At 46.3% G+C, this 15,699-nt stretch overlaps 1 protein-coding gene and 1 long non-coding RNA gene across 8 annotated transcripts in view; one reads left to right on the forward strand and one right to left on the reverse strand.

The window, feature by feature from the left end:
* LOC139589840 (uncharacterized) lies at window positions 1-10,740 on the reverse strand. The gene is made up of 3 exons (XR_011679144.1): window positions 10,600-10,740; window positions 5,809-5,960; window positions 1-2,326 (listed from the first exon to the last, which is right to left on the reverse strand). It is a non-coding gene; the product is annotated as an uncharacterized lncRNA (long non-coding RNA).
* The window catches only part of RD3 (RD3 regulator of GUCY2D), a 24,257-nt gene continuing 17,137 nt past the window's right edge, over window positions 8,580-15,699 (forward strand). For 2 of the 7 annotated variants that reach the window (XM_071426597.1, XM_071426607.1), the window contains exons 1-2: window positions 9,261-9,865; window positions 10,061-10,217. Coding sequence is in view for 2 of the 7 variants with exons in the window: in XM_071426554.1 (XP_071282655.1) it covers window positions 9,116-9,252 (137 nt within the window). In the remaining 5 variants the exon portion in view is untranslated. The other 5 variants (XM_071426580.1, XM_071426587.1, XM_071426571.1 and 2 more) reach the window with 4 other exon arrangements.

The following is a 15,699-nucleotide window of genomic DNA, read 5'->3' on the forward strand; positions in this document are numbered from 1 at the left end:
CTGGTGTGTTTTAGCACCAGCACCACTTGCAGGCTGTCAGCCCTTGGTAAGCAGAGCTGCAGCATCCACCTCCAAACAGGCAGAGCCATGGGAGAAGCTGTGCCCACTGCCACAAAGGAGCTCCATCCCCTCTGCTGCACTGAGCTCCAGCCCTGGAAGGTGGCTCAGTCACCTGCCCATCTCCATGTGTGGATTTTCTCTCCAAACTACAAGGGCTGGCAGTGGGGGGTGAGGAGAGTGATCCTCTCAGAGACTGGAGCAGCAGCAATGTTCACTGGATGCACTTCAAGGCTTCTTCCTCTCGAAGTCCATGCAGACACCCAGTGAGTGTGATGGGACAGGGACTGCCTTTTCACAGAGAATTAATCAAAAGCAATGTTGAACAGACATGTTCAGTATTTTTTTTCTCACTTCCATGAGGGAATGGCTTGTCGTTCCTTGATATAAGGGGGTGGACAGCTTTTGCATAAGAAAATAACTTCTTGCTTCTACATTTTCTCTACACTGCTTCTGCTCTTGTTCACAGAGCTGCCTGATCTCCCTGTCCTCGCTTTTCCAGCAGCTTCAGTTCCTTTATTTGGACAAATATTCCCATTTATTAAATTGGTGTTTTCCACACTGGGCATAAGGTACTGAAATCCATCACATTCTGGGGTTTTCTGCTTCATAAGGAAAAAAAAAGGAGAAAAATTCCTCAGAAAACTAAGCCTGCACATTCTGAATTTTCATGTTGTGACACTATTCATAGAAAAGAAACAAAATTCTCTGATACAATGGATGCAATTTTCCTGGCACATCTACTGGGAGGTCATCTTTAATGAAGTTCATATAATTTCTCTTTTGTCCCTTCAAATTCATGCACATAACCCAGGTTCAAATCTTCCTCTGAATTTGCAAACAAGTTCTAGCTTCAGCCTGGGAGGATGTGTGTCAAGTGCTTTGGAGGCTGTGTGTACATATGTCTAAAATGGGTGTCCTGGGAGCTATGGTTGGCCCTGACTGCCTTTGTCCCCAAAAAAGGTAGCACTTAGGGGAACATATTTCTCTGCTTTTCTTGCAGTGCTGTGCATTAATGCCACTACTCAAGCTAAGAATAGAGAGTCTTCATCTTGATGGCTTTGAAACAGACCAGAACAGCAAATCTTACTAATGTGCAGGCCAGACCCTGCTCTCAGCTGCACAGACTTCTGTGCAACAATTTAGAAGTTAATGATGCACTAGGGACCCTGTGGTGTAGATGAAGCACCATAACAAAGAAATGTTTGTTGAAAAACCACTCTCTGAGCTCTCTCTGGTTCCTTTATCTCAGCAAGAGGTAATTTCAAATAAGGTCTCACAGGGATGTGCTGTGAGCCCGTCTCTACTGGATATTTTTACTGTTACGTCCAGTGGTGCTAACTGGAGAATGTATTTATATAATTTTGCTATGACCTCCTTGCCTGAAAGGACTGAAGGACTCACCTGGAGTGAGGGCCTGGGTTAAAGATGATTTGGACTAACAGGGAAAATGGCCCAGAATGAAATTCAGTGATGATGAAGGTGAAATTATATATTTAGGAATGTACAACTACACAAGTGGCACAAGTACTGCAAACTAAGAACAAGGGGTCAGAGCAGGTCATGGGATAAATCCAAGTCCCAGGTATTCTACTGGGGCACTTGTTCTCCCCATCTACTTGGTACAAGGTGAGAGCAAATCAGGTTAATCTGTGTGAAGGAGAATTTATGTTAGATGAGAAGAAAAATGTTACCATGGAACTTGTGGCTGGTAACCAAGGGGGGCCACAGGATCCCTGCCACTGCATTCAGGAATAGATTAGATGGAGAACTGTCAGGGAAGGCTTCATGCTGTGCTTCATGCTGTCCCAACACTGATGGTGGCTGGGGTGACCTCCCAGCCCCTGCAGCAGCAGCCACATCTGCCTTGCAGCTTCTCCAGCAAAGTCCTTTCCCCCTGGTGTTTGGGCCAGCCAATGGTCCAAGCTGAGGAGGGGGAGCACTGATGTGGTGGCACTGCTCACACTGCTGCTTTGAGAAAATGATTTAAGAGGATTAGATTTTTAAGAATTTATGTACATTTTGAATAGATCCCTCTCTGCAAAAAAACCCCAGATTAATTCAAAAAGTTGTCAAGTCACATAGAGGACATATACTGTAAAATCTATATAATCCAGACACTTGATTCCTAAAAAATAAAAACAGTATTTGAAATGACAAGTCAGGAAAATCTTGCTTTTCTGGGTCTCTGTTAGATTTCTTGTCCCTCTGCTTCTTCCACACAAAGGACCCTCTCCCCTGTCCATATATTCCTTCCTTGCTTGATTTGCTGTATTGGGAAGAAGATAAAAACAGTGTGGTCAAAGAGACAGTAAAAACCCAAACCAAACCAACCAACTAACCAACCAACCAAACAAACAAACAAAAAAACAACAAAACCAAAAATAAACAAACAAACAAAAAACCAACAAACTATAAGAAGAGGCAAAACTATTGGAAGAGGCAAAGCTAAGTGTGATAGCACTGCAGTAAGTAAGGAAACACCATTTAAATTGGACATTATCCATGCAGTTTGCATTTGAGCATAGCCAAATAGATCTTGGTAAGTGCAGCCCAGCTCTGCTCCATTTACACATCCCCCTTTTCCAAAAGGAACAAAGGTAGTTGCTGTAACACTCAGGAGAGGAAAGGGGAGAAAACCAGATTGATTTAATGGTACACTTTCTGTAATTTCTTTACTATTTTTGGTTTTACTCTCTGAGGGAGGCAGGGAATGAAAGGCTTTAAAGCAGCTGCTTAGCACTGGTGGATAAAAGCTGGGGAAATGCACACCTTGTGTGTGCAGAGAGGTGGCAGGAACCTGTGCAGAGTATTCATCATGCTGCTCCTTCACTTCCCAGCAGACCAAGCCCCTTCCTCTACACTGTGCACTGCACTCATCATTTCCCTGTGTCCTGAAAATGCCAAGCCATTATCGGGCTGCTCTCCTTTCTTTTGAAAATCTAGATGCTTTAAACTTCACTTTTCAGAAACAGGTGGTTGGAAAAGTTGTCAGCCTCTGAGATGCAGTTAATCTTTGGACAAATATACTTTCAATGGTGCACTGTTGTCTAGCAACTATACTATAAACAGCCCTCCATTTGTCTCCTGTGGGTAATCACTGATTTCTTGGGGATTAAAGCTTAAGTAACACTCCAATCTAGGTGCATGCAGCAGACCACAGCGTATTACAGCAGATTATGCAGCTTGCTTAACCATTTAGAATCACAACAGAAAACAGACAGCTGCTATGATAGGAAAATGAGCACTAGCCTGTCAAGTAATTAATATTTTGAGTTAAGTTGTGGAACATTCCACTGGCAGGCCCAAAACAGTTCCTGTCATACAGAAGGGTGGGGTGTCAGATAAGGATCGTATCAGAACATCCCATCTAGGCTGAGCCTGGGTTATTTCAGATCTGTCTGGGTGGCTCTCTTGGTGCAGAGAACAGCCTCTGCCTGATCTCCTGCATCGGCTGCCTCATGCTGCACGGAGGAATTTCACCTTCCAGGGCTGAGCAGGACCGTGCTTCAGGGAGGCTCTGCAGCTCCCTGGTGGGCACTGAAGCTGGGGACTGCTTGAACACTCTCTGTGTGTTGTGAATACAATCCACCAGATGCATCTGCTTCTGTAGATCACCTTCTGCTTAAGAGACTGAGCCGTGCTTGTTCAATCACTGCATTTAGCACCTGCTCCAGCAGAGTTCCCTGCCCTGGCTGCTGATAGTGCCGGGGTAATACCGGGGAATGAATGAGTGCTGTGCCTTCAGGAAAGGGCAGTCGTTTGCTTGGATTTACATCACATCTAAATAATTTGACTAAATAAATAAAAATTACAGAGTTAGAATAAGTCTCAGCATTTTTGGGATTGGAGTTTCTACTGTTGACCTCCCACACTGCAAGAAATACATGTCTGTGCGTGGGTAATGCTACATAGCTTTTGGAGAATGGGCGTTTAATTGAAGGAATTATGTTCAAGATATTTAAGATTCACCTTAAGAATTCACATTTTGAAGAGAGCAAGTTTGATAAAATCTGGAAAAACAAATGCCACTGTCCCCTTGTGATGCTTTTTTAATGGCTTGTTAGGGACCCACAAGGAGCAACTCAGGTGTCCCCTTGTCCCTGCAGCACTCAGGCTCTCCAGGCTTTAGACATGAAGTCAGGAGGCAGCAGAGGCAGCACTCTCACTCAGCCTGACCAAAACACTGTGTGCAGGAAAGGATAAATTGTTGTGCCTGCCCTCTGCTTTCCAGCCCTCCGAGCCAGAGCCTCTTGCAGCCTCTGCAGCAGCAGAGCCCTCCATGGAGGCCCAAGAGGTGAACGTGGATGGAGAGCAGGAACAGCCTGGCCAAAGGGAAAATCCTCTCCAGGGCCAAGCCAGTGGGAGGGCTGCAGTGTGCCAGCTTTTGCTCCCAGCTGTGCCAAGAGGTATTTGAGGCTCATGGCCAGTGTTGGAGTGCCCAGCAGGTCAGTGGAGCAGTGCAAACAGCACCCCAAATGCTGGGTTGAAACTCACTTAGATGCAAGTGCTTCCCATGTGCTGTGTGGGTGACCCTGGAGAGAGTCCATGGATATAAATGGCATCTCAGAAAATGTGGGCTTAATTCAAATGCCCACAGGGTGCCCCTCCCTGAAACACCACCATTTCAGAAACTTTCATTCTTAAGCAGTTGTTGGCAACAAGGAAGGGCTGGTCCTACTTCCCCCAGCTGTGGAACGTAGGCTTTAAGGTTTCAGGGTGTAATGACAGGGAGATTTTGTACCCTGCATCTTTTCCTAAGTGTTTAAAAGAAGCATCTCTTTAACACTAAGCATCTCTTAGACCCAAGCAGGAACAGAGGCACAGTCCAGAGCTCTGTCTGTCCCAGAGTGGGAGGAGTTGGCTTTCTCTGGGAGCCTCTACACAAACAGTGTGATCCCACTGGGACTCGCTGAGTTTTCAGTTCTTGCCTCCAGACAACCTTACTACTGTTTTGTCCTTCACTCTCAAATCCCCAAAGTTGTTACTGAGGTGTCCTTGTCCTTTTTTCTTCCTACCACTCTCTCCTGAAGGGGATGCATGTGTAAAAGTTTGTGTTTCTTGCACAACAAGAAGTTTGAGGTTTCAGTGATACAGTGTGGTCACACACTGAATGGAGCAATTAATTAATTCCCTCCATATTTGTGTTCAGAGAAATGATGGCATTATCATTACACTCCCCCTCCCCCCTCTTTGTAAATTCCTTTCCAAATCAGATTAAATCCCTCCTTCCCCTGCACTGATTTCATTTGACTCTGGAACTCAAACAGAGCATGGACAAAGTCTTGGTCCTGTCGAATTTAATGGCAAAACTCCTGTTGTACTGAATTTTGAACAGTGAAAAATTCACTTTTGAATGAAAGAGGACAAATAATTTGAAGCCTCTTGGGGCTAATGAAAATCTGTCAATTGCTGTCAGCTGGATTTGAATCAGTGTAAGATAAAATAACACATATTTTGGTAAGACAGAGACAAAACCCCTTCAAATATTTTGTGAAAGTGGTTAAATGTCTAGTACTGGAGAAATTTTCATCACATAATGAAAATTAATGTTTAAGAAATTATTACCCCTGCAAAGGTGGTATCATGCCCTGTGTCAGCATTTGAGATGTGGTCATTTTAAAAGCCAAGAACCTTGGCAATGCCCTTTGGAGATTATTGTTTGTTAAGAGTGTACATCAGGAATCAAGCCATCACAGAGAGTGCAATTAAGTGCATAATCACAGATATTTTTGACATCTGTCTACTTACAGGCTCCATGGCATTTTTTTGCATCTCTCTCCCTTGTGTCTTCAATTAATTTATCATGACCATCTGTGTTGTATTTTTTGCTGCTCAGCTTGCCTTACTACATCTGTTTTTTGGCTGAGTATTTCATGACACTTCATCATTTTCAGTCAGAGCTAAAAGAACACAATTTGCAGTTACTCAGTTAAGTTGCTTGGTTAAGAAAATCAGCAATTAAACAGAGCACTACACTACTATGAAATGACTCTTAGGTGGTGAACAGAAAGGCAAGAAAGAAGCAAGAGCAGTTTAAAAGCTGCAGCTCAGGTTTTGTGGTTCTGCACAGAGTTAAAACCATCAAGGGTTCTACATCTGCTCTGGGCTCACTGTGCACAGAGAGCAGGGACATGCCATGGCAGGGGGAGTGTTTGTTACTGTGCTCTGGGGGGTCTCCAGGAGGGTGTAAGGGGTTTGCTTATGCCTGATTTTCTGTTCTTAAATGTCTTCCTTTGCTCTAGTTAATACTAATTTTAAACAATCTTTTCTCACTCCTGGCATTGTAACACCCTGTGATTCTCTTTTGTAGGGCTTCAGGATTCTAGGTTATAATAAACCATAGCAATCATCTTCTCCTAAAAAAGGGAAGGAGAGCAAAAAAACCAGCATCAGAGCCTACTCAGATACAACAAGGGGTCTGTCACTCAGGAGCTTGTAGAAGGTGACAGTAGAAAGGCTGTTCACTTCAGTCACAGCTCTCCCTGCAATAGTTCTATGGTAAGTTTATCCCAGAGTCCTGGATAAAGTACAGCCTGCTCTGAATAGTTCTGACTTTTCCTGAGAAAGGAAATGCCGTGCCCATGGTCCAGCTGTGCTCTGGAGCACCATATCTAAGCATGTGTCCTTTGCTGGCCCAGGACACTCCTTTCTCTCCTTTCTGAGCTGATTGTTTCACCCTCCTGGGCCAGTGGTCCCTGCCAGTGCACCTCCACAGCACAGATATCAAAGCCAAGCCTTTCAGCCCTTTTGGGCACAGGCAGCAACCCAAGGACCCAGCCACAACCTGTGGAAGGAGAAAGGGGGCAGGGAGAGGGGATATGTGAAAGAAATATGTGCTGGAAAAGACATGGCAACATCAGCAGTTATTCTTAAATGGGCCTCAGCCTTGCAAAGCCTGGGGACTGCTGCTGGAGACTGAATGAACTTTCTCTTGTTTTGCTCATGATACACTTCTGTGTGGGTGGGCTAACTGGATTTGAAGTAAATAGCACGAAGATCTTTCCAGTAAATGAAAAACTGTTTTGCTGAGAGAAAACAAGCACTAAAAAAAACCCAAAAACCCAAAAACAAAAACTAAAACCAAACCAAACAAGGTATATTACTCTGATTACTCTGAAAGTGGCACTTTTCTAGGGAAGATTGTAAGTCTGTGAAAAAGCAGAGTTCCCTCTGTGAGCCCCATTATATTAACTAGCATGCTTCAGCAGCTCAGACAAAAGCCAGCAGGCCAAATACAACCCTACTATATTAAATTTGCTTTCTGTCAGTGACTGAGAGAGATTATTTGCTTGTGGTTGGAGCCATGCAGAAGACAGCAGCAATATGATTGCTACTGCTTGGAGAAGTCCATCCTCAGTGGCATTGTCAGAGATCCATGACTTTGACACCAAAATACGAAGGCTCTGCAGGCAGCACCTGCAGTGTTAGCAGTGTGCTCAGGTGAGCCAGGGCAGCATCTGACAAATGGTGAGAAACAGCAGGCCCAAGTGCACTGCACCACACACTGTTCAAATGCACTACAAATTGCAGTATGGTGAAACCTGACTGTCTTGGAGTGTCCTGGGAAATGTACCACTGGATAAATCTTCCCTCCATCTATGGTACCAGAGAATTGCTACCAAGCAACTGATGATCTGAGTGCTGACTGATCTGCTAAGTCCTGTCAGTACAACAGTGAAAGAATCCTTGGTTTCAGCTGCTAAATAAGGTATGGGAGAGATGAATGATTTTTCAGTTGTGAGGCTTATATATCTATTTGCAAGGAAATGTTCCCAGAGATATTCCCCAGTCATCAGTGTCTCTGATTCATGACAAGAACTTCCAGGAATTCACTGTGTTGAAAAGATAACCTGGAAAATATACCTGAAAACGAAGCATTTTCAAGGGGGTTTTCTTCTGCATTAGTCAGAGTTGATGAGTTTTGAAATAGGTTTTAATGTATGAAAATATAATGGTCTTTATTCGTGTAAGATGACTTTTCACTCAAACTCAACAATCCATTTAGAGCAGAGCATACCCAGGATGTTATAAACCTCCACAAACTGGGCTGGCATTGAGGCTCAGGACAGACAAGTCATCCTCCAGAGATAATTAGCACAGAAAAATGCTTCCCATCTCTTTGTTAGTCCAGTTGTATTTTTTGATCTAATAATAAACTAAACTTTAAAACCCCCCATCCTCATACATTTTAATTTAGACTGCACTGGGAATCCTGTAATCTTTAATGTTTTCAGCTGGTCTGTTTTGGTTTATGTGTGTGCTGGCACACATACATGGTCTGGAACACCTCTGTCCTCTGCCTGTGCAAGTGCTGCATGAACACAACAACTTGGGCCATAATTTATGAAAGCTTTTCAGTGGGGGCCTGCATGACTTCACACGCATGCTCAGGTTGCAGGTGTCATTGAGTGCTGTCACCTGTCCCTGTGCTGTCCCTACCCAAGGCTGTAGCTCTGCAGCCCTCTGACACAGCCTGGCTCTCCTGGGATTTGGGGGGGGTTTGGCCAATGATACTGGGGATGGTTTTGCACATTTTTGCACTGTGGGAAGAGGCTGGGTGAGGAACTGTGGGCTCACAGAGGACACTGTGGCCGTGTGTGTGACTGGGACCATCTAGTCCAGCCCCCTGCAATGAGCGGGGACATCTTCAGGTAGGTCAGGCTGCTCAGAGCACTGTCCAGCCTGCCCTTGAATGCTTCCAGGGATGGGATATCCACCTCCACACTGGGCAACCTGGGCCAGTTTCACCACCCTTGTAAAAACCTTCCTCCTCCTCTTCTCCTCCATGCCCTCCAAACCCAGCGCAACCCTTGTGGCTTCTGTGGCTGAAGACTGTTCTGTTCTGTTCTGTTGTGTTCCGTTCCCAAAGGACTTGGTGAGAAATGAATGAATACTTCCAGTTTCCGCGCCGTTATTTGTCGGTGCAAATTCCACCTACAGCAGTGAGTCCCCGCGGGGTCCGACGCCGCTGCCGCTGCCGGTGCCGGTGCCGGTGCCGCCGGGATGCCCGGGCGGAGCTCACGGTCCCGGACCGAGCGGGCATCCCGCGGTCGCTATGGGAACGGGGCGGGCGGGGCGCGGGGACGGCGGCGGCTGCGGAGCGGCGGCTCCGCTCAACTTCGGCAGCGGCGAGAGGCGGCGAGAGGCGCTGCCCCGGCTGGGCGCCGGCGGCGGGACCGAGCGGGCACCGCGGTGAGGAAGAGGAGCGGGAGGAGGAGGAGGAGGAGCTGGGGACACGGCCAGCAGGGGTGCCCGGCGGAGGGCACCGCTGTGTTTGCGGCGAAGAGCCCGGGCTGGGGTGTCCCCGGTCCCTGTGCCGGGGCGCGGTCACCGCCCGGCCCGAGCGGCTCCCGCAGGGCGCGGGGTGCGGCCGCCTCGGCCGGGACAGCCCCGGGGCGCCGAGCCGGAGTCACGGCCGGGGGCGGCGGGAGCGAACGCCGCCTGCAGCCTGCGGGAAGTCCCGGTGCCCTCAAGCACCTGCATTTCTTCCAAGGGCCGCCTCAGCTGCAGGGTAGAAAACGCTACAAAGTTTTCGTGGTTTGGAGGGACTTTTAAACTGGTGCCGGCTCTCGGCGGGAGGCTGAGTGTGTGGAGGTAGCGGACCGAGCCCTAATCGCTCCAAAGCACTGCCGTAAGCACAGCTGCTGTATCTCGTCACCAGGGCTAATCCATAGCCCAGTGTGGGTTTAAGCCTGCTGTGCCAGTTTAGAGGGCTTGACTTCCAGCCACGTCCTCCTCCTGGTACCCTCTCCGCTCGCCCTGGGTCCGTCTGTCCGCGGGAGCAGCGGGAGCGCCGGTGCCAAAGGTGAGGCGGGATGGGTGGGCAGGGAAGGGCAGGGGCCGGGGCCCCCCGGCAGCTCCCCCAGGCTGGGCTCGGGCACGGCTGCCTGGATGATGGATAAGCGCCGGGTAACTGGTTATGTAAGGACAGGCGATCGAGGAGGAAAGCATGGTTCATGCTGCCTAATGTTTATGCCATATTTAAAATCTCTCTCATCAGACTCCTGCCCTGCTAAGTGTCTGCAGGTGGAAGTTCAGTGTTTGTTCAACCCCAGGGAGGTGCCACGAAGGGTCGGTCAGACAACTTCTGAGTTATGGCAGTGTAACTGAGGCTAGAACACACTGCACACCTCCTAGATACATCAATTGAAACCCAGGTGAGGACAGTGCTGTTCATGCTCACAGAGGCTCTCTGTGCCCACAGGTGGGACATGCAGCTATTCCAGGGTGGAAAGCATGAGCTTTCCCAGGGTTCTGCCAGTGCTGTGGGTGATCTCGATAAAGACAGGCTTAAGTTTTCAAGCTGTAAATTTAGCATTCTTCTTTTGATTGCTAATTTTAGAACAATGTACATTTTTAAGTAGCTCCTGTCACAATGATCAAACTTAAACACTGGTCCTAGTACTCTGCAGTACAGAGAAAACTGTAGTCAGAGTGGGACTTTGGGGACCTTTGGTCAATATTCTTTCTGGTAGATACCATAACTAAGGTTCAGTCCTGAACAGAAATGTACAGGTGTCTGTTACACTGCATTCTCACCTGTGATGCAATGAGTTACTCCTGCTTTCCCAGAAGAATCAATCCTCAGTCTGGATGGAGAATGCACATCCCACCTGCCCATTTTCACAGCACTCAGTCTGGTCTTCGCTACAATATATGAATAAAAATACTTCAGAGGACATGAAGCCAGGTGGAATATGCCTTTGGGTCAGAGTTTCAATCTCTTTATATAACTCTGTGTATGAATATCTGCAGTGGATGACAGCATTAGAAACTCCAATCTGTGACATTACTGCCCCTTTAATAACATTGTGTGGTTAGTAGTAGAACAGAGCAAGATGAACTGGGCATCTCTCAGAGTTTTAATTCTGAAAGCCTTTTGTATTGGAGCCTTCCATCAAATGCTATTACTGTTTTATTGCAGAATACTTTTTTCTGGTGGTTTGGATGATTTTAATAACAGAAAAGCTCTGGGTCTGTGCTACCTTCTGAATTCTCATTTACACAGCTGAATGAATGGTGAAGAATACTTTACAGCCCTCTGTCCTGACTGGAAACCTGGCTTTGTAGTCTGCAGAGATCAAAGCAAGGTATAGAATTGAAGGTGTGTTTGATCCACCATGGCAAGATCTGAGCAATATATAGGAGTTTTAATAACAAGTCAGTCAAACGGAGCAATTCATTGTGCTTTAACTTCCTGTCTCCTGTAGGTTTAGGTAACAGTTTGGTGTAAGCTGTATGACAGAGTGCTTTTATGGTTGCTAGTGGAAACATTGTTTCGAGCATGAGTGAGATATTGGCATAAAAATAGTTCTGTTTTTCAATAAAGGGAACTCATTTGCTTTGATAAGTAGACAAACTGCAAAATACTGCTCTGCTTCATGAGCAGATTTGAGCAGAACCCACCCTTTTGCTTTTGCAGATAACACAAAGATTATCTTCTGTAGAGTGCCAGGCATTAGGAGAGCTCCAAGCTATTGGGCCCTTCCTTCACTCTTTCTTTAAGACTGGATTTTCCTCTGGAGTTAATCAACAGAACTCTCATTTATTTCAACGAGACAAATCTGATTTACATTTGTGCAGCTTTGCTGCAGATCACGAAGTTGTACCTGTTAGATCAGCTACCTTTTCTCATGGTGTTCTGGTTAGTGACTGAAAATCATCTTCCTTATTCTCACCTGAACTTGGGGCCCAGTTTGCACTGAATTCTCATTTCTTTACTCCTCTTGCCATCAAAATGCAGATGTAAAATGCATCAGATACACTTGTTTTCTAGAAGATTGAAACTTTAAGAATGTATTAAAAACTGCACAAATACCGGGGGAGATAAGAGCAGTACTTTTAGCATGTTCTCAATTTTAAAGGCTTTCATTAAAAGAACCCCAAAACCTTGTGAGGGCTATCAGGTGTAGAAAATGTGACATATTCATGTATTTCATCACCGTTTTGGTATTTCCAGAAGGCCACTCAACCTTTCCTTTGATAGAAAGAGTACCACTCAACCTTTCCTTTGATAGAAATAGTACCACTTTTGTTTCTTTTCTGTCCTGCAGCACCTCTGATGGATAAGGGACTCACTCTGAGTGATTGTCAGTCACGCACCTTCACTAAAGGCTTGAGTGACTTGTGACTCTCTGTGGCAAGGACAGCAGCCAAAGAGCCAGTCCCTTTCTGGAGTGCTGGCGGTGCCAGCCTGCTGGAGAAAAGGGAATGCAGGGCAGGGGCTGCGCGCCGAGCAGCAGCACGGCGGTCGCGCTGCTTTGGGAGTGGCGGTCACGGTGTTTTGGGAGTGGCGGTCACGGTGTTTTGGGAGTGGCTGTCACGGTGTTTTGGGAGTGGCTGTCACGGTGTTTTGGGAGTGGCGGTCACGGTGTTTTGGGAGTGGCTGTCACGGTGTTTTGGGAGTGGCTGTCACGGTGTTTTGGGAGTGGCTGTCACGGTGTTTTGGGAGTGGCTGTCACGGTGTTTTGGGAGTGGCTGTCACGGTGTTTTGGGAGCAGAGCTGGCAGCAGCAGGCGCTGTCAGCCCGGGGCAGGCAGGTCGGACCCTGAGCACAGCCGTGCTGGGACAGACAGACAGACAGACAGACAGACAGACAGACAGACATTGCCTGGCATGTGCAAGGGCCTGCTGGGTGTCACAGTGCCCTGGCACAGCTGGCTTTGCTCCTGGACACTGCTGTGAGGCTGTCCCCAAACTCCTGCCACCACGGAATAAGGTTGCATTTAAAGCATTCGCTTCATCCCCTGCGCTCCTGTTATTCAAAGCTCCTTGCTACTTGTAACAGGGTCATGTACCTGGAAACGTGTTAACCACTGTGAATTTCAATTTTTTTCGTCCAGAAATAGCTTGTGTCCATCACAACAGGGGAATCAGTGTGCTTACGAAGCAAAACACAGGTTTTCTGCTGTGGTCTATAAGCAGGCCCCTGAATGTCCTCCACAGTTCTCTCTCTTTATTCTGCAGGTCAGAATGAGGAATGCTGCTATGATAATATAATGATATTTGCACAGCTTTTAAATTTCTTGATTGACAAGCTCTACCTACTGCTTTTTCAGCATTAATTGCCTCATAACATCTCAGGCTGAGGTTATAATAATTTCCACTGAAATTACAATCATGTGGCAGGTAGCTGTAAACACCTTAACCTTCCATGTCACTGAACAAGAAAGGAGATTCCACACACAGAGGAAGTAGAGTTCTTTGGGCCCTGGTAAGGTAAAATTCTCAGTATGGAGAGAATAAAGGCAAATAACTTAAAAAAAAAACAAACAACAAAACCCACAGAATATCCTGAGTTGGAAAGGATGGACAAGGATCCAAGGATCATTGAAGTTCAGCTCCTGTACCAGCACAGGACATCCTGAAGTGTCACACCATGTGCCCAAGAGAGTGCTCCAAATGGTTCTTCAGCTCTGTCAGGCTTGGTGCTGTGACCATTTCCCTGGGGAGCCTGTGCCAGTGCCCAAACACCCTCTGGGTGAAAAACCTTTTCCTGATATTCAACCTAAACCTGCCCTGACAGCTTCAGGCCATTCCCTTGGGTCTGTCACTGGGCACCACAGAGGAGAGGTCAGTGCCTGCCCCTCTGCTTCTCCTTGTGAGAAAGGTGTAGACTGCAGTGAGGTCTCCCTCAGTTTCCTCTTCTCCAGGCTGAACAAACCAGAAAGTGGTGGAGAACAGAGAACAGGGATTCTTTAACAAAGCTATGGTGGACTATATAAATAAAATTGAGAAGGTGTTGGCAGCAGTTTCTTAGTTAGAAGTTGCTAAGATTCTTTGGAACAAAAATTAAAATATCTTCATGACAAGAGAAATAGATGTTGAGGTTCATCTTTAATGCTGTTGCTACTTAATGCTACTCCATGCAGATAGAGCCAGCAGCAAAGCCATGACCACAATTTCTGCCTGAGCAGCTGTTAAACATTGCATCAGTTAGCACAGAATTCAGAGGTGGGGGTAGCCAAACCAATTTCAATCTACCTGTGAGTTGCAGTCCAGGCAGGTACTCGATACCTTTTGGTATCTGAAGGACACTGGACTCTCCTGGACCATGTAATTCAAATCTTACTGAAGAGGTAAATAATTTAAAACAAATTTTAATGTGCTCTGCATTTTGACATTATCTCTTTTTCCCCTATGTGTCTTCTAAAAAGTACAATTATGGGGACAATTTGGAGATTGGACCCACTTTGGAAGTGAATTTCCTTGTTTGTTACCCTGTGATCTGGCATGTGTGGAAAAAGGCTAAGTGGGTATCTTGTATGAGCAAATTCTGCTCTCTGACTGTAGCGATAAGGAACCACCACCCACAAGAAGGGAGGGAAGGCATTTCCCAGCTCCTCAGCCCAGTTTGTTGGCATGCTTTGACTGGATGATGATGGATTTCTTGGAAATCTGTCTACAGCTGAGTGACAGCCTTTCTATTGACATCATTGGATTATGGATTAGGCTTCTCTCACGTAACCCCTTTGAGGCTTCTCCTTCTGCTCCTACACAATCACCACACCCCCAAGGCTCTTGAGAGTCACACAGGATTGTCAGCAGCACTCCTGGACTGTGAAGCAAAGGCAAACCACAGGAGACTTGTCCAACAGAGGGCACAGAGTCCTATTCTACTCTCATTTTTTTTCAAAATGCACATTTCCCACCCTCTGCATACTCCTCTCCTATCCTGAAGGGCATTACAAGCTGGCAGCTAGGAGAAGGATCAATGGAAATGAATATTTTATTCTCAGAAGTTGATTTTCTATACACTAAACTGGCCCTGCTGCTTGACTCATGGTTTAAGACTGTACCAAGTCTTAGCGAGTGGTGATGCAGCCTGCAAGAGCCTGGAGGAGCCTGTGTCTGTCAGGTTGGATGAACAGCCTCCAGTTGGCCAAAGACCAGCAGGCCAAGGAAACACTCCCTTTGCTGGTGAAAGGGCTAGGAAGGGCTGAAACCCTGTGTAAAGAAGGTGAAAAAACAGATAAGGCATGCAATGTTGATATTTCTGATGGGGAGTTCTTCGGAACAAGAAGAGGAAATCACATGGGGAAACATGTGAGGAGGTGAAAAAATGGAAGATGAGGTGAAATTGTTCAGAACATGCCCTGAGAAAAGAATGGAGAAAGCTGCAAAGTACATGAGGAGAAAAATGCAGGAATTGCTGACAGTGTAGAGAACAGTGTAGGAGTTTTGAAGAAAGGCAAAACTAACAGGAAACATTTACATGAAAAACTTTCAGCAAGACTTACTAAAAATTACTAAAATCTGAAGCAACCCCTCAGAGACTGTGAGGGAGAGAGAGAGGGGGAGAAAGCCAGGTATTCCAGACTTTACCATAGCAAAGGTAAACATATGCTTAAAACTCTGTGAGGTGGTTGGTCAGACTTGCAATCCGCAGTGACTTCTAGACAAAGGTCTGGGGTCAGTGACACCAAAGTCTCAAACCCCAGATCTGTTTCTGTAGTGGAACTTACATAAACCCCTCAGAAATTTTGGTTTAATAACAGCAGAGGTGTTCATCAACTGGATTGTGTCACCTCCCAGGATAGCCTCTCAGAAGGAATTGGAAAATGGACTAATTGGGCAACAGAAAGATCTGTATTCAGCTGGGGCAATGTCTTTTTAAAAATAATTTTAATGTGAATGCTT

The sequence above is a fragment of the Agelaius tricolor genome, unplaced genomic scaffold, assembly GCF_023055355.1.
Source record: "Agelaius tricolor isolate 1412-34295 unplaced genomic scaffold, bAgeTri1.0.p SCAF_1, whole genome shotgun sequence".
In the NCBI taxonomy this organism is placed as follows: domain Eukaryota; kingdom Metazoa; phylum Chordata; class Aves; order Passeriformes; family Icteridae; genus Agelaius; species Agelaius tricolor.